This window comes from Aquarana catesbeiana, linkage group LG01, assembly GCF_042186555.1.
Source record: "Aquarana catesbeiana isolate 2022-GZ linkage group LG01, ASM4218655v1, whole genome shotgun sequence".
Lineage (NCBI taxonomy): Eukaryota > Metazoa > Chordata > Amphibia > Anura > Ranidae > Aquarana > Aquarana catesbeiana.
In genome coordinates, this window is record NC_133324.1 from 721,437,939 (window position 1) to 721,457,536 (window position 19,598).

A 19,598-nucleotide genomic window follows, 5' to 3' on the forward strand; every position below is an offset into this window, starting at 1 on the left:
TTCCACAGTTCATCTTGGGAGTTAGCAGAAGAGGGTGGCTATATTCCTACATACAGTGGGACCATGGAGAACTAATATAGCCACTCTCCAATCGGAAGTCAGGCCACAGCAGCAAACAATAGGAATTTGTAGAAGGCAGAGAGCAATATAAAATACGTCTATGAATTAGGGATACATATTTGAATAGATTTTTTTTTCTTTTTAAACTGAGTTTAGTGTCACTTTAAATTAGACTCCATGATACAAACATTTCTCTCATACATTGTGCAGTCATAGTAAAAGTCGTTGTGTGGTTAAAAAAAGAATACTTATTAGTCATCAACAAAATCTGTGATATAAAAGACTTTAAAATGTTAGTTATGAAACTTTCTGACGTTGCCCAAATGATCAATCACATGCTTATGCCCTGTGGTAAAAGCTGTTTTACAGAAGGAACGTTTCTTCCTCTTTGTTTTCATATCATACAAACCTAATTCCAAAAAAGTTGAGACTCTGCGTAAAATACACATAAAAGCAGAATGCAATGATTTGCAAATCTCATAATCCCATATTTTATTCACAATAGAAAATTAAATGTAAAAAAATGTACCATTTTAAAAAAAAAAAATAAGGCCATTTTGAAATTGATGTCAGTAATACATCTCAAAAAGTTGGGACAGGGCAACAAAAAGCTGGCAAAGTAGAACCCCAATTCCATAAAAGTTGGGACAGGGCCATGTTTACCACGGTGTAGCATCCCCCCGTTTTAACAACACTCCGCAAATGTCTGGGAATGGAGGAGACCAGTTGCTGGAGCTTTGGTATAGGAATGTTGTCCCATTCTTGCCTGAGCAAATGCTGCTCTAAAATCTGGATATCTTTAAGCATTGATGGTGCCTTTCCAGATGTGTAAGCTGTTCATTCTAGAAGCACTAATGCACCTCCATACCATCAGAGATGAAGGCTTTTAAAACTGAGAATTGATAAGTCAAAAGTATTCTCTTCTTTAGTCCGGAGGATGCGGCGCCAATGGTTGCCAAAAAAGAATGTAAAATTTCGATTTATCTGACCACAGAACAGTTTTCCACTTTGCAACAGACCATTTAAAATGAACTCTGGCCCAGAGAAAATGGCAGAGTTTCTCAATCATGCTCAGATATGGCTTCTTCTTTGCATGATAAAGCTTTACCTTGCATTCTTGGATGGCACATCAATCTGTGTTCAAAGACAGTGATTTTTAGTACAGCGGGTAAAATAAGTATTGAATACATCACAATTTTTTTTTAGAAAATATATTTCTAAAGGTGCTATTGACATGAAATTTCCACCACGTCGGTAACAACCCATGCAACCCATGCAATCCATACTTACAAAGAAACCAAAACAAAGAAGTTCAGAAATTAAGTTATGTGTAATAAAACGGAATGACACAGGGAAAAAAGTATTGAACACATTAAGAAAAGGAGGTGCAAAAAAGGCATGGCTGAAATCTATCAGTAATTAGAAAGCAATCCTGCCCCCTTGTCAGTGCAAATTAATATCAGCTGGTTCAGTCACAAAATGATGGCCTATAAAAAGGGGTCTCAGTACCAAGGTGTCACACAACAAACATCTCATGATGGGTAAAAGCAATGAGCTCTCTTAAGACCTTCACAACCTTATCGTTGCAAAACATACTGATAGCCATAATACACACCATGTTTGGATGTCAAATGGCACAGCACATCACCCCAAAAACACACCAATACCAACAGTGAAGTTTGGAGGTGGGAACATCATGATGTGGTGCAGCTATTCAGCTTATGGTACTGCCAAACTTCATATAAGGAAGGAAGAATGGAAAAATTACATTCTTGATAAAAATCTGCTGCCATCTACCAGGATGATGAAGATGAAACGAGGGTGGACATTTGAGCAAGACAATGATCCCAAACACAAAGCCAAGAAAACTCAATTGGTTTCAAAGGAAGAAAAAAAAACTGCTAGAATGGCCCAGCCAATCACCTGACTTGAATCCAATAGAAAATCTATGGAAAGACGTAAAGATCAGAGTTCATAGAAGAGGCCCGCGGAACCTTCAAGAATTGAAGAGGCTTTGTGTGGAAGAATGGGCCAAAATCACACCTGAGTGATGCCTGCAACTAGTTTCTCAATACCGGAGGCATCTTGAATCTGTCATTACCAACAAGGGATTTTGTACGAAGTATTAAATAAATTTCAGTTAGCGTGTTCAATACTTTTCCCTGTGTCATTTCATTTTATTACACATAATTTCATTTGTGTTTTGGTTTCTTTATATGTTGAAATGGGTTGTTACCGACATGTGGTGAAAGTTTCATGTCAATAGCACCTTTAGAAATATATTTACCTATAAAAATGGTTACGTGTTCAATACCTATTTTACCTGCTGTATTCCTGAGCCCATGCAATGATGTCCATCACAGAATCATGCCTGTTTTTAATGCAATGCTATCTGAGGGCCATAAGATTACAGGCATCCAATACTGCGTTTTGGCCTTGTCCCTTGCACACACAGATTTATCCAGATTCTGAGAATCTTTTGATATTATGTACTGTAGATGATGATACATTTAAAACCTTTGGAATTTTAAATAGAGAAACATTATTCTGAAATTTTGAGACAATTTTTAGTCGCAACTTTTCACAGATTGGTGAATTTCTGCCCATCTTTACTTCTGAGACACTCTGACATTCTAAGATGCCCTTTTATACCCAATATGTTACTGACCTGTTCCAAATTAACCCAATTAGTTGCAAAATGTTCTCCCAGCTCTTTCTTTCTTCTTAGTACCACTTACTTTGCCAGCTTGTTACCCTGTCCCAAATTCTTTGAAACATATAGCTGCCATAAAACATCAAATGGTACAATTGATATGTTTTCTAATTTCTATTGTGAATAAAATATTAGTTTATGAGATTTGCAAACCACTGCATTCTGTTTTCATGTAAATTTTACACAGCATTTCAACTTTTGTTTGGAATTAAGGTTGTAATAATCACTGAAAGCCCACAATATTTCCTCTTTACAGTTTGCCGCATGATAGTGTATGCTATGCAAAAAACTGAAACCCAGCTAATCACTACTATACAATACTGATAAGCCTCAATCTTAGAATATGTCCTTTATTTTCTAAAGCCTTTACATGATGGACAGACTGGATATAGTCTATAAATTCATATAGAATTCAGGAGTCAACGAGTCAAATTCACAAGTCAGCACATACATTTAAGGAGTCACACTGATAAATCAAAAATAGTCCAAAAGACAGGGTGCAATGCCTTAGGAAAACTGACATGTCTCTGGGGTTTTGTTTAGCTGTGTATATTGCATGGAAATAACACAAACTGATTTAGGAGGTTTATTTCATTTGTTTGATTTCTCTTGCTTGGTAAAACAGCAAGAGGTATGCAGATACCTTGCAGATTTAATACAGGCATTAGATAATAAATATGGTTTTAGAACAGCATGATTTCTGGGGATTATTACTATAATGGAGTTAGTTTTACATTTGTCCTGCACTTAGAATGGCAGTCTCTAGGGACACATCTCTTAGAAGGTGAGTCTATCTGAGCATTTTGAATTTGGTAGCACAATAAAGGGATGAGAGGAACATAAAAAAACCCCAAACAGATTATTACAGCGAGGGAAAAAAGTATTTGATCCCCTGCTGATTTTGTATGTTTGCCCACTGACAAAGAAATTATCAGTCTATAATTTTATTTATTTATTTCATTTATTTCAGGTTACTTATATAGCGCCGTCAATTTACGCAGCGCTTTATTTTATTGGTTTATAATTTTAATGGTAGGTTTATTTTAACAGTGAGAGACAGAATAACAACAAAAAAACAACATAAAAAAAAGTTATTAATTGATTTGCATTTTAATGAGTGAAATAAGTATTCGACCCCTTCGCAAAACATGACTTAGTACCTGGTGGCAAAACCCTTGTTGGCAATCACAAAAGGTTAGACGTTTCTTGTTTTTGTTATTGTCATGCTGGAAGACCCATCCACGACCCATTTTCAATGCCCCGGCTGAGGGAAGGAGGTTCTAACCCAACATTTGACAGTGCATGGCCCCATCCATCGTTCCTTTGTTGCAGCGACGATGTCCTGTCCCCTTAGCAGAAAAACACCCCCAGGCATAATGTTTCCACCTCAATGTTTCTTGGTGGGGATGGTGTTCTTGGGGTCATAGGCAGCATTCCTCTTCCTCCAAACACGCGAGTTGAATTGATGACAAAGAGCTTGATTTTGGTCTCATCTGACCACAACACTTTCACCCAGTTCTCTTTTGAATCATTCAGATGTTCATTAGCAAACTTCAGACGGGCCTTTACATGTGCTTTCTTAAGCAGAGGGACCTTTCAGGCGCTGCAGGTTTTCAGTCCTTCACGGCGTAGTGTGTTACCAATTGTTTTCTCGGTGACTATGGTCCCAGCTGCCTTGAAATCATTGACAAGATTCCCCTGTGTAGTTCTGGGCTGATTCCTCACCATTCTCATGATCATTAAAACTCCATGAGGTGAGATCTTGCATGGAGCCCCAGACAGAGGGTGATTGACAGTTATTTTGTGCTTCTTCAATTTGCGAATAATAGCACCAACTGTTGTCTCCCTCTCACCAAGCTGCTTGGTGATGGTCTTGTAGTTCATTCCAGCCTTGTGTAGGTCTACAATCATGTCATCTTTTATACAGGTAACAAGCTGTGATTAGGAGCACTGTCTTGAGGCCGGGTTCACACTTGTCCGACAAACGCTCCGACATTGGGAGCTCATGTCGCATGACGTGTGAAATTCAATGTTTCCCTATGGGAGCCGTCCTAACTGGTCCGACACAAGTCGTTCCGACTTTAGAAATGCTCCCTGTACTACTTTGGTCCGACTTTGATCCTACTTCAGCCCATTGACTATCACTGAAGTCGGATCAAAGTCGGATCGCCGTCTCGCATGATCCGACTTTGGCATGCAACTTGTGCTCAGATGATCTTGAGGGTGAACTCCACGCCAAATTTTAAATAAAAAAACAGCATGGGTTCCTCCTCCAAGAGCATACCAGGCCCTTGGGTCTGGTATGGACCTTAAGGGGAACCCCCTACGCCGAAAAAACGGCGTGGGGGTCCTCCCCAAATCCATACCAGACCCTTATCCGAGCACGCAGCCCGGCCGGTCAGAAAAGGGGGTGGGGACAAGCGAACCGTACCAGGCCGCATGCCCTCAACATGGGGGGTGGGTGCTTTGGGGCAGGGGGGCGCTCTGCAGGCCCCCCCCAAAGCACCTTGTCCCCATGTTGATGAGGACAAGGGCCTCTTTCCGACAACCCTGGCCGTTGGTTGTCGGGGTCTGCGGGCGGGGGGCTTATCAGAATCCGGGAGCCCCCTTTAATAAGAGGGCCCCCAGATCCCGGCCCCCCACCCTATGTGAATGAGTATGGGGTACATGGTACCCCTACCCATTCACCTAGGGAAAAAGTGTCAATAAAAAAACACAGTATACAGGTTTTTCAAGTAATTTATTAGGCCGTTCCGGGGTCTTCTTCCGGCTTCGGGGGTCTTCTTCCAGCGTCTCCTCCCGGTGTCCAGATCTTCTGACGACTCCTCCGCTATCTTCTGCGGCTCTTTTGCTAGCGGTGGCCCGGACTTGCCTTCTTCTCTTCTTCCAATGTTGACACGACGCTCTCTCCAGCTGGAATGCTCTTTGAGCACTCCGCAATGGGCTTATATAGGTGGTGACCCCGCACCCTTATGAGGTCACTCTCCCGGGGCATGCTGGGACTGTGCCGTCATAAGGGGGCGTGGTCAACATCACATGGTGTCCATGCCCCCTAAAACGTCACAGTCCCAGTATGCCCAGGGACTGTGACGGCATAAGGGGGCGGGGTCACCGCCTATATAAGTCACATCGGAGCGCTCAGAGAGTATTCCAGCCGGAGAGAGCGTCGTGTCAACATGGGAAGAAGACAAGAAGACAAGAAGGCAGAAGTCCAGGCCACCGCTAGCAAAAGAGCTGCAGAAGATAGCGGAGGAGCCAGCAGAAGATCCGGACACCGGGAGGAGACGCCGAAGAGACCCCCTAAGTCGGAAAAAGACCACCGAAGTCGGAAGAAGACCCCCGAAGTCGGAAGAGGACCCCCGAAGTCGGAAGAGGACCCGGAGCTGCCTAATAAATTACTTTAAAAACCTGTGTACTGTGTTTTTTCATTGACACTTTTTTCCCTAGGTAAATGGGTAGGGGTACGATGTACCCCATACTCATTCACTAAGGGTGGAGGGGGCCCGGGATCTGGGGGCCCTCTTATTAAAGGGGGCTCCCGGATCCTGATAAGCCCCCCGCCCGCAGACCCCGACAACCAACAACCAGGGTTGTCGGGAAGAGGCCCTTGTCCTCATCAACATGGGGACAATTGCTTTGGGGTACGGTTCGGGGGGGGGGGGGGGGCGCTCGCTCGTCCCCACCCCCTTTCCTCACCGGCCGGGCTGCGTGCTCGGATAAGGGTCTGGTATGGATAGGGGGGACTCCCACGCCGTTTTTTTCGGCGTAGGGGGTTCCCCTTAAGGTCCATACCAGACCCAAGGGCCTGGTATGCCCTTGGAGGGGGAACCCATGCCGTTTTTTTTTTTTAAATTTGGCGCGGCGTCCCCCCTCAAGATTCATACCAAACACAGTGCCAGGCATTGGCGGGGATCCAAGTCGGATCCCCGTTCATTGAAAGTCGGACGAATGCCCGCTTCATGTCACAGGGCAAAGTCGGATCCAAAGTAGGACGGCTGTCGTGTAGCACCAGTTTGAACCCAACCTTAAGAGAATGCTCCTAATCTCAACTCGTTACCTGTATAGAAGACATCTGGGAGCCAGTCATCTTGCCGATTGAGAGTTGATCAAATACTTATTTCACTAATTAAAATGCAAAACAATTTATAATTTTTTTAAAATTCATTTTTTTTGTTGTTATCCGTCTCTCACTGTTGAAATAAACTTACCATTAAAATTAGAGACTGATCCTTTCTTTGTCAGTGGGCAAATGTACAAAATCAGCAGGGGATCAAATACTTTTTTCCTAGTTTGCAGACTCTGGACTCTAGCTATATGCAAAGTCTATGTACTCTAAGGCCCCCTTCACACCAGCGGACTGATTAGATCTGCCTGTCAGTTTTTTAGACAGACCCGATTGGACCACCCATTGTTCTTTATGGGGCAGCGGAAGTCAAAAAGGATATGTGTCCGCTGACATTCACCAGGCATCCGATCCAATAAAATCTGCTAAAAACAGATGTATGGCGATACATTTGCCATCTGTTGGATAGGATGACAGTCAGATGGAAACGGACATGCAGTCCGTTTCCATCCAACTGCCTCATAGAGATGAGTGGGCTGTGTCAGTTTTGCGGAGCGGACACGGACCGGTCATCTGCCTGCACAGTGGAGAGAATCCCCGCCGAGCAGACGGATTCTGTTTGGATGGATCCGCCCAGTCTGAAAGGGGCCTAAAGAGTTCACTCACTGCCATAGCAGGCAATTTGGCAGCACAGTTATGTGCCAGAATGGATGGTATGTCTAATACTTAATATGGACTGGTGTGAGCTGTACGAAGCGCAGATGTATTTTAATCAGCAAGATTCACTGAAGTCTTTACACCTTACGTTACTACCACACCATTAGGCATTTCTCCTGGTTTGTTACTGGACAGCTACTAGTAGCAACAAGTTCTATTGCTGCCGTACTAGTGAGTATCTCATGCTAGCATTACGTTGTTGCTAACCATTGGTAATGTTTCTAATATACAGATGTGGCATAGAAATCCTTGTGGGCTATTATTCATTGTCACCATGACTCTCACAATACTGGATCCTGTCTAAAAACTGTGCACGTTACACCACATGTTACACCAACTGCCATATTTCAATACACTCGCGGTCATATCTTAATCGGATATGTTAAACCCTCAAACCCAGAAAATCGATTTTTACTGGTATCCTTTGTGGCCAACATGAATGACATTTATAGGTAGCTAACTTAGTGTCTCAATTTACTACTATGCATCCTTAATGAATTGCTTAACAAACACGTTTTCCGTCCTTTACAATACTATTGATGTGTTCAGCTTCATATTCTTCATCTGTTTTTGTTTTTGTTCCACAAAACTTTATTAAAGGTATTCGGGAACACAAAAACAAAACCAGACAATTAATAGCCAGATTACAGAGTACCAGATAAAAGTACAAAGTCAGTATATAAACATAGTTGTACAAACAGTCTTCAACTCTACATCGGGGAACACTCCTCTGAGATCTAGAACAACTCAGAAAACAAAATAACAATAAAGTCAATGGCATAGAAATGAGGAATGCCAAAAGATACATGTGTAAGGAATAAACAGCAGTAGGTAGACATATCATATCGAATAACAAGGGTGTTGAGAGCCTAGCTTTTAGAAGGTATAGGGAGTACCATGAGTCATCAAGGGGCAACTCCCACAATTAATCAGCAGCCTGGAAGGAGGCTAGCTTGGTGGGGATATGTCTCACAAATTAGGAATAAGCAAAAAGGAGGAGAAAAGGAGAAAAGGGAAAAAAAAAGAGGAAGGGGGAGAAAGGGAAAAAAAAAAACGGAGGACGGGGGAGAAAGGGAGTGTTTGTGTGTGTGTGTGTGTGTGTGTGTGTGAGTGTGTGGGGGGGGGATGAGGGAGAAAGAGGGGGGGGGAGGGGGGAGAAAGGGGGCACTCAACAGAGGGTATAGAAAAAAAAGTGAAAGGGAAGACAAGACCCAATGTTTTAAATAACTGAAAGGCTAATGTACAACTGAAAGGCTAGTGTATGGACAGATATAAATAAAATCTTTAATGCTTGATGTTCTTACCGGTATGCCCAGTGCTTTGAGAATGTTCATTTTACACATTGGACAGGTGCGGTGATCTAATAACCAAGGATCAACACAGGATTTGTGGAAAAGATGCCTGTAATATGAAGAAGACACAGAACACACATGAACATACAATGGATAATCTCACTTCCTTGGGGGCAGAATGAGAAGTTATTAAGTACAACATAAACTCCTTGCAAAAAGCAACAGCAGGGTAGAACGCACTATAAAGTGTTCTCAGTGGACCCAATCAATTAAAAATTATTAATTGAGGATGTTTTTGTTTACTTCGGGTGCTCCATCTTCCTCCCATAATTCAACAACAATATAGGTTCCCTTCCCCAAGTTGTTCTTCAGAGATGATGTACAGTATTCATGCAGGATTGTTGGGGGAAAAGATCAGGGATAAAAGATGCAGGGCCTTCATATGTCATGCAAGCATTTTGTACAGACCCATTTGTGTTTTCAGTAAACCTACTACAAGCTCCAGCAACAGGTGATAGTACTGTAAATGGGATGTGGTGTAAACAAGAATGCTGCTTTATTCTGTACAGATAATAATTAACGGGAACTAGTAGTAACGCAAGTCTTGGGCTCTTAGACCTCAGGGGTACAGGAGCTGTGGCTGCACCCCTGTATTTACCTATTCAAGGCATTTTAACAATTTTCTGAACTTCTGCAGTTCAGAGCTGAATATTCTAAACAGAATTAAAATAACTTCATTGTATGTATGTTACTTTATTTTCCCATTGACCCATGTGGCTCTGAAGTGGAAAAAACTTTCAGGAGGTGTGGTGTAAAATTTCTATGCTTTAGTAAATGGCTTTTTGCTGTCTAGAAACATGGCCATTCACACCAACTACTGTATTCTTCATGTTAATTTGCCTTCATTTGAATTGCACACGCTTTAGGACTCACAATAAAGCACAGCAAGTAGTAACCTAGCTGGGAACTTGCTAAGAAATGTGAAACCAAATTGTATTTTGGATGGGACTGATACATGGATTTCATACTGTATGCAAGAGCACAGGATTACTTACTTCCAAAGGAATGATTTGTGGTGTATGATTTTAGTTATGAAACCAACTGTCTTTTAAATATTTTTACCTTTATGTATTCTGATAGCTTGAGCCCCATAAATTCTGTGTACAAGCGTACTGTATTTCATTCTGCTACATGACATTTCAAAAGGGAATGAAAGTGATTTCACCATAAAAATAACCATAGGCATCCCATATCATATTCTGTGGAGGGGATTCTAGGAAGCTGATTATCAAGAAAGAAACATGTAGTTACAGTATTTGAATGTAAAAATACACTGAATTATTTTATTTTATAAATACACTAGCAGAAACATGCAAATTTATTGAATGGGCTGCATTCCAGTGCAGTATTGGCAAGTTAATAAGTGCACAAAGATGTAGTGATGGCAAATAGGTAGGTGTGCACTGGTGCAGTAGCGATGAGCGAATAAGCATATGCGGGTGTAGTGGTAGTGAGTGAAATAGGTGTGCATGGGGGCAGTGTTGATAAATTAATAAGAATATGTCAGTACTGTATTAAAGTAGATCTGCAAATACTTGAGTCTCCAGACCCACACTGCAAATATTGAATAGTGCCTGCACATACCTTAACCGGTTACCGACCAGCTCACGCTGATATACGTCGGCAGAATGGCACGAGTGCACAAAACCACATACCCGTACGTAGTTTGTGCCCGCAGGCAGGGGGCGCGCATGCCCGCGGCCATCAGATTAGTTGCAGAACCGATCAGTCTTTAGGTCCAGGCCAATGATTTCTGGCCTGTACCTGCTGATCGGTTCTGACCAATGAAATGCCTCCTCTGTAATGTAAACAGAGGCAGAGGAAGTGAGGTCACCTCCCCTCCTGGAATCCTTTTCGCGTTCCAGAGAGAGGATAGAAGACATCCAAACGTGAGTTGCACCAACACTACACTGACACAGTACACGTAGGCACACATTTTGCCCCCCGATCACCCCCCAGTTAACACTTTCACTCCCTGTCACTGTGTTACCAATTGCAGTTTCAGATTTGTCACTGATAACTTGCATTGGTGTCACTAATCAGCGTTAAGGCAGTTAGTAGTGGGCCCAGGTAGGTCTAGGGTACCCCCCTAATAAAGGTGTAACCTCTTGATTGCCCCCCCCCCCCCGGTCAACTCTTTCACCAGTAATCACCGTATTAGTGACACTGGTTAGTTAGTTTTTTTTGTTTTTTTTTACAGCGTCAGGGCACCCGCTGTTTATTACCTAATAAAGATTTAACCCCCTGATTCCCTGATCACCAGCGTCAGTTAGGGTCAGCGTCAGCCCCAAGCAGCGTCAGATTAGTGCCAGTAGCACTAACACCCACGCACGCACCGTACACCTCCCTTAGTAGTATAGTGTCTGAACGGATCAATATATTTGATCTGATCAGATCTATACTAGCATCCCCAGTAGTTTAGGGTTCCCAAAAATGCGGCGTTAGCGGGATCAGCCCAGATACCTGCTAGCACCTGCGTTTAGCACCTCCGCCCAGCCCAGCCCACCCAAGTGCAGTATCAATCGATCACTGTCACTTACAAAACACAACACACATAACTGTAGTGTTCGCAGAGTCAGGAGTCAGGCCTGATCCCTGCGAACGCTAACAGTTTTTTTGGTAGCGACTGAAGCAGTCGCTGACAAACAGTTGATCTTTTTGCCTGTGAGTCGTACTAGTTGTACCTGTAAATTTAGAGGCCATGCTGTCCAATCGAAGGTACACTAGTGAAGAGGCCTACACGTTTCTGAGCATGACAGATGAGAGTGAAGAGGAAGTCACCCATCTGTCAGGTTCAGGCTCAGAATATGAACCGGTAGACAGCAGCGGCACCCTGACAGATAGCTCTGACGATGGAGTAGTGGTCCCTGCTAAGGTCAGGCGTACCAGACCCCATTCTGTTGTTGAGGTGCAAGAACGGAAGGCTCTCATAAGGAGCAGAGAGCCAGTACTAGTGCCGCTCATCCTTCTGGTGAACTGGCAAACACCAGTGGCCTAGTACACTCTGGTCATACATCCAGCACTGCAGTATCAAGTGGTGACGTGGTGAGTCCCATAAGTGCAGTTCAAGCTGGTGCGGTGGCTAGTAGTAGTGTCCCAGAGCCACCAACAAGATAAACACAGGCCCGTCGAGCCCATAGTGCCCTTCCTGCTGCATTTGCCAATCCTCCTGATCAAGTTGTCTGCATTGATAAGTCCCTGATTACATTTTCTGGCCGCTTGCCTTTCAAACAGTATCTTCTCAGCAAGCGTGCCAGATATGGGGTGAAGATGTATAAGCTCTGTGACAGGGCAACAGGCTATACATATAGTTTTATGGTTTACGAGGAAAAAGATAGTCACGCGGAGCCCGAGAACTGCCCAGACTACATAGGGAGCACTGGCAAGATTGTGTGGGACTTGGTGTCACCCTTATTTGGAAGGGGGTACCACTTGCACATGGACAAGTATTACACGAGCGTGCCACTTTTTAGTCCCTTGTTTGAACACGAAATTGGTGCATGTGGCACCGTGCAATCCAATCGCCGGGGATTACCCCAGCAGCTTGTAGAGTCCCGATTTAGACTGGGGGAGAGAGCCTGCTTGAAGTGTAATAATTTGCTGGCAGTGATGTAGAGGGATAATCGGAATGTTTTTGTTCTGTCCTCCCATCAAGCAGATACGACAGTCCAAATTCCAACGACGACTGGTGTTGTGGAGAAACCCCTCTGTGTCCTCAAATACAACCTTAATATGGGAGTGATGGACCCTCAACGACCAGTTGATGGCACTGTACTTAACTGCCCGTAAGGCCAGACGCAGGTACAAAAAAGTGTCTGCATAATTATACCAATTGGCTCTGCTGAACGCTTATGTGCTATACAAAGCATCAGAACGAACTGGATCCTTCCATCAATTCCAGGAAAAAATCATCACAGCCCTTCTGTTTCCAGACGGTGCTGTGGCCCAGCTTCTCAATCCAAATGCAGCAAGAAGGCTGCATGAGAGGCATTTTTCATATGTCCTCCCAGGTACCCCAACTCAACGATCATGAACCCAGGAACCCCAAAGATGATGTTGTGTCTGTAGCAAGCGCGGATATAGGCGTGACACCCGCTATTACTGTCCCTCCTGTCCTGGCCAACCTGGTCTTTGCCTCAGTGAATGTTTCGAAAGCTACCACACACTAGTTGAGTATTTGCGTAGGGTACAGCACGGTAAAGTCTAGGGTACACTTTCACAAGGTTGTACATAAGCAATCTCTGAACTGGGACTTTCTTAAAGGCAACCAAACCTAATAAAAAAAAAGTATGATTTATTGAAACACGAGTAAAAAAATTCCCACACGGGCCAATTAACAACAATTTTGTATACAAAACATGGAAATAAGAAATGGTGATACCCAAACTCATAAGCTGATTGATTGTACTACAGTAATGACATGGATTGGGTACTGTATCCACTTTCACAGGGTCTCCAAAGATGCCATCGCATTTTGAGAGACCCAAACCTGGAACCGTTAGTTATCAAAAAAAGTGTTAAAACCCCCCCCCAAAAAATATAAAATAAAAAAAGCCAAAAATAGTTGTTATTTTATTATTGTTCTGCTCTTTTTTTACTGTATTTTATGCTTAACTGCAATGTTTCATTGTTACTATGTTTTATCATGTTTGCTTTTCAGGTATGTAATTCTTTTATACTTTACTGTTTACTGTGTTTTTTTGTTAACCATTATTTTCTTTTCAGGTACGCCATTCAGCTGCAGCACTGGTTTATTTATCTTGACAGCAACAGCGTTTGCTCTCACAATAGGTAAATCGCGACTCCAGTGCTGTAGGAGGAGATTTCACCGCCACAGGTAAAAAAAAGAGATCATATTTGCCGAAGCATGGGGCAGGGGTGGAGGGGCAATTTGCCCCTAACATTAGGGGCTGATTCCCCCCATGCTTCAGCATAGATTTTCTACTCTTTTTGGCACAGATTGTTGTTGTTTTATTGAGTTAATGTTTTATTGTTGCCATTGTTTGCTTTTCAGGTGCAGCACTGATTTATTTATCTTGACAGCAACAGTGTTTGCTCTCACGATGCGTAAATCAGCGACTCTAGCACTGTAGGAGGCGACTTCACCACCACAGTTTAAAAAAACAACAACAAAAAAAAAAAAACGCCCATCATTAGAAGTGGGTGGATGCAGGGCGTTATTCTAATGGTGGGCATACCCACCGATCAATCTTTTTTCCTTCAGCCCATAGGCTGCATGAAAAAAAAAAAAAGAACATTACAGTATATGCCCAACAAGGACCAGCGACATACTGGTAGAGTAGTTATGAGTGGTTATGCTGCAATGATGCCTGCAGGTTTAGGTATCATCTTGGTATCGTTCTTTTCAGCTGGCGGTCGGCTTTCATGTAAAAGCAATCCTAGCGGCAATTAAGTGTGTTATAGTGCATTAAAATTCAAAAAAGTGTTTTTTTTTCCCCAAAAAATTGCGTTTGAAAAATCGCTGCGCAAATGCTTTGTAAAAAAACAAAAAATCAACACCCACCATTTTAATCTGTAGGGCCTTTGCTTTAAAAAAATATATATAATGTTTGGGGGTTCAAAGTAATTTTCTAGCAAAAAAAAAAAAAATTTCATGTAAACAAAACATGTCAGAAAGGGCTTTGTCTTCAAGTGGATTAGAAGAGTGGGTGATGTGTGGCATAAGCTTCTAATGTTGTGCATAAAATACCAAGACAGTTCAAAACCACCCTAAATGACCCCATTTTGGAAAGTAGACACCCCAAGCTATTAGCTGATAGGCATGTTGAGTCCATGGAATATTTTATATTTTGCCACAAGAAACAAAAAAAATTTTTTACAGAAAGTTGTCACTAAATGATATATTGCTCACACATGACATGGGTATATGTTATATTACACCTCAAAATACATTCTGCTGCTTCTCCTGAGTACAGTGATGCCACATGTGTGAGACTTTTTGGGAGCCTAGTCACGCACTGGAACCCAATATCCAATCATGGCCTTCAGGCTTTCTAAGGGTGTAAAATGGTGATTTCCCTTCCTCACTACCTATCACAGTTTCGGAGGCCATGAAATGCCAAGATAGCACAAACCCCCCAAATTACCCCATTTTGGAAAATAGACACCCGAGCTATTTGCTGAGAGATATTTTGAGTCCATGGAATATTTTATATTTTGCCCCAATTTTTGGGAAAAAGTTGTCACTAAATTATATATTGCTCACACTTGACATGGCTATATGTGGAATAACACCCCAAAATACATTTGTGAAGAAAGTAAATTTTTTTTACTTTTTTCAATTTTCAAAACTTTGTGACAAAAAGCCAGGTCTGCAAAATACTCACCATGCCTCTTAGCAAATAGCTTGGGGTGTCTACTTTCCAAAATGGGGTAATTTGGGGGGGGGGGGTTGTGCTATCTGGGCATTTTATGGCCTCCGAAACTGTGATAGGTAGCGAGGAGTGAAATCACCATTTTACGCCCTTAGAAGTCCTAAAGGCGGTGATTGGTTTTTGGGGTCCTGTACGCGGCTAGGCACCAAAAAGTCCCACACATGTGGTATCACTGTACTCAGGAGAAGCAGCAGAATGTATTTTGGGGTGTAATTTCACATATACCCATGGCATGTTTGAGCAATATATAATTTCAGTGACAACTTTTTATAAATGTATTTATTTTATGTCATTTTTCAATCACTTATGACAAAAAAATAAAATATTCAATGTGCTCAACATCAACATGCCTCTCAGCAAATTCCTTGGGGTCTCTACTTTCCAAAATGGGGTAATTTGGGGGGGGGGGGTTGTACTGCCCTGCCATTATAGCACCCCAAGAAATGAGATGGGCACTCAAACTAAAAGCTGCATAAATTCCAGAAAATGTACCCTAGTTTGTAGCTGCTATAACTTTTGAGCAAACCAATAAACGCCTTTATGAATTTTGTTTTTACCTGAGACATGTGGCTGAATAAACTTTGGCCTAAATGTATGAATAAAATTTAGTTTCTTGTATTTTTTTTATAACAAAAAGTAGAAAAAAATAATTTTTTTTCAAAATTTTCTTTTTTTTTTTTCATTTACCGTATTTTTTGGGCTATAAAGTGCACCGGGTTATAAGGAGCAATATAAATGATCGACTGATAACGGGTCTATTTTCATACATAAAGCGCACCGGGTTATAAGGCGCCTTAATTGTTCAATTTTTAACTGTTCAATTTTGTCCTCCAACTGTGGTCATCTCGCTTTGTTCCCTTGGAAACTCAGTTTGGTCTTCTTTACCTGGCACAGGGCGTCTTCTTGCTTCCTCCACTTCCGTACCATTGATTCATTAATGGTGAATTCTCTCGCAGCTGCTCTATTTCCATGTTGTACTGCGTGACTGATATCGTTGCGTTTGAAATCCATTTCGTAAGCATGTCTCTTAATAGGAGCCATTTTGGGGGCAGCGGGTATAGAAAATGAATGAATGAATGCACACGCCTTAATGTTGAAGCACAGATCGTATTACTCCACGAGGCTCCTGCGCACAGAGCTGTACTTATTACTCCGCTAGGCTCCTGACTACGATGGCTGTAATTTGAGCACCGTGTACCACATAAAATCGGTTCTAGGTCAGAAAGCACAACCAGAATTAATTCATACATTAGGCGCACCACATTTTAAGGCGCACTGTCGATTGAGAAAATTAAAGGATTTTAAGTGCGCCTTATGGTCCGAAAAATATAGTATATCGCAAAAAATTAAAACCGCAGAGGTGAACAAATACCACCAAAAGAAAGCTCTATTTATGGGAAAAAAGGACGCAAATTTTGTTTGGGTACAGAATTGCATGACGACGCAATTACCAGTTAAAGCAGCGCAGTGCCAAACTGTAAAAAGTGCTCTGGTCAGGAAGGGGGTAAAACCTTCTGGGGCTGAAGTGGTTAAAATTCATTCTCCTGCAGTCCAGATGATCCACAGTCTTGGCTGCTAAAATTAGTAAATTTCAACACTTCCCGGAAGTGCTAGTCTTGCACTTTCAGCTTCCCGGCCACCTTTTATTGTGACAGCACCCTAAGAATGTGCAGGGTGTCAGCACTCAATAGCAGGAAGCACCAAACATTTACAGTTACAGCAGCCTTGGATTCAGAACTTGCAGGCTGCGGAAAAATGAATTGAAAATATGAAAGAACTATATGACTGCGTAAAGCAGTGCTCAGACAAGGATGGGAGAACCAGAAACAGAAGCCAGACTGGGTCTGGTACATACACATGAGCTTTATACCGAATATGCCAACAGCAACAGTGAGTAAATAAGCGGATAGATGACTTTATCATTCTGCTGCTGCTCTATAACTGTCCAATCAGAAGGCTGAATGCGTGTTGTCCAACAGGGTGCCTGGATCCACACGGATTAGATTTATCATCTGGTAGGAAAACCATTCCCATACATTTATTTCAGCTGTGTACTTATCTGCTTGTCTGAACGTTGGATTTAAAAGCAGGCTTGGCTATTCTATTCTGGGTTTTTGGCTTCTTGATTGGCCAGCTGGGGAATTTGATGTCGTCCTGCGCATCTGGGATGTCAGTCATTTCAGCACAGCCAGTGTGTGCGGGGAAAGCTAAGCTGCACATGACATAGCATGTCTCTTCTGCAATAAAGAGCTGCCTGCTTACAGTCTTTAAAAAAATAGTTTAGGTTCTGCTTGTTAGTCAAATCCAACTAAAGCTTGGTACATACATTTTTCTTTTTTGAAAAACCAGCAGGTTGAACGAAAAAAACAAACATAAAAAAACCTGACAGATACCTGAAACATCACAAGCGATGCTGATGCAGAAGACGGCATCGTTCGGATAAATAGTAAATATCTCCTAAACCGTATAGGTTTAGGAGATATTTCAAGCACCTACAGGTAAGTCTTAATTACCTGAAAGTGGTCTGTAAGGGTTTACAACCACTTTAAGCCAACACTGTAAATTTGTCACCAAACCCAAGTACAGAAAGTAAATAGCCATTGTGGACTCAACAATCCTAACGTTTTCCTGTTGAACATAGTAAGAGTAAAGGGACTGTTCACTATTATGCAATCAACTGGACAAAACTGCTCCTGGAACAGAATTCAAATTGAAAGTGCTCCCCAATCTCAGCAATTAACTAGTTTAGAGGGCCAATTTGAAAATTTCAACTGGGGCAGTGGCCTCACTTGTCAATGCAATGATATTACTGTCTATAGTAGTCTTAAGCCCTCCGAGCATAATCTGGCATTCAAAAATGATTAATGTAATGAAACACCTCAAATCGATAAGTCAGGACTGCAGTGATGTAGAACCTATTAAGTCATTCAAATACATTCACAATGACTAAATGAAACAAAAGTGGGACGAGCATAGCTGAACAATCTGCAGATGTTAATAGTCATCTCTAGGAATTCAGAAGTGAATTCTTATACTTAAACCCTGAAACTGGCTTCTGTTACACGGTGGTACACACATACTAAAATTCGTCCAAATTTTTTGTGCACGTATACCCAAGCTTTACTCTGTCCAAAAGTAAAAAAAAAAAAAGTTATGGCTTTAGATAAACTTTATTATAATTGATAATCAGTTTTTTTGAGCAAAACATACTCTACAGAGGCACTGTACATGAGCACACCATGGACTATGCAGAAATGCTCGACCTTTTACAACGTGTCTACACCCAGACTGTAAACCCATGTGTTGCTGCTGACACACAGCTTCCTTTAGAGGTCTGTTTTCCATTTACACTTATTGTGGGGTGTCCTTGGAAGGGAAGCATTGAATGAATTCTTGGTTTCCAGCTTTTACTGCCATGAACTGGCATGACTCTCGCTGTTAACATTCCTAGTAGCTTCACTGTAATGTCCAAGTTTTCCAGGAGGTGGGTGGATAGATCTTAGAACTACAAGCTTGCAGTATGGGTTTCATTACATAAACCATGATGTCAAGCTACTGAGGTTATGCAGTTCTTAAAGCAAGAAAACCACAGCAATAATCAAGTACTGTATATTATCTCTCCACTCCTCAACTCACCCCCTCGATCACCTCACGGATCTCAAACTTACTGAATGACATATCGGTATGGATGTCACACCATTTTCTCAAAGTCAATCTTTCTAAAACTGAGCTTGATATATTTCCTCCTTCCCGGTCCCCCCCCATGACTTTACCATTAAGATCAACAGCACAACCATTGGTCCCTCCACACATGCCAGGGTCCTGGGTGTAATCTTTGAAACTGACCTCTCCTTCAGCCCCCACATATAATCACTGGCTAAATCCTGCCACCTTAACCTCTGCAACATCTCCAGAATTTGACCCTTCCTAACTAATGACACCACAAAGCAACTTATTCACTCCTTGATTATTTCCTGCGTTGACTACTTGCAACTCTCTCCTTAATGGCCTACCCTTACGCAGGCTATCCCCCTTCAGTCTATTACAGGGGGTCCCCGGGTTACAAACAAGTTAGGGACTGTAGGTTTGTTCTTAAGTTGAATCTGTTTGTAAGTCGGAACAGCTACATTTTTTAAGTGTAGCTCCAGCCCAAAAAACTATTTTTAAGCTTTTTGGATAGCATAAGGAAGGGTTAACACACCTGTAACATTTGTTTTGCTGTGTGTTCTCCTCTTCAGAAGATTTCACCTCACTTTCTGTCCCAATGACAATTGGATTTTGAAAATTTTGGGTTGTTG

At 42.1% G+C, this 19,598-nt stretch overlaps 1 protein-coding gene across 1 annotated transcript in view; it reads right to left on the bottom strand.

Moving 5' to 3' along the window:
- RNF150 (ring finger protein 150) overlaps positions 1-19,598 on the bottom strand; it is a 264,405-nt gene that overhangs the window by 33,240 nt on the left and 211,567 nt on the right. The window contains exon 5 of the mRNA XM_073604173.1: positions 8,858-8,954. Within this exon, the coding sequence (XP_073460274.1) occupies positions 8,858-8,954 (97 nt within the window). The remainder of the gene's footprint in view (positions 1-8,857; positions 8,955-19,598) is intronic.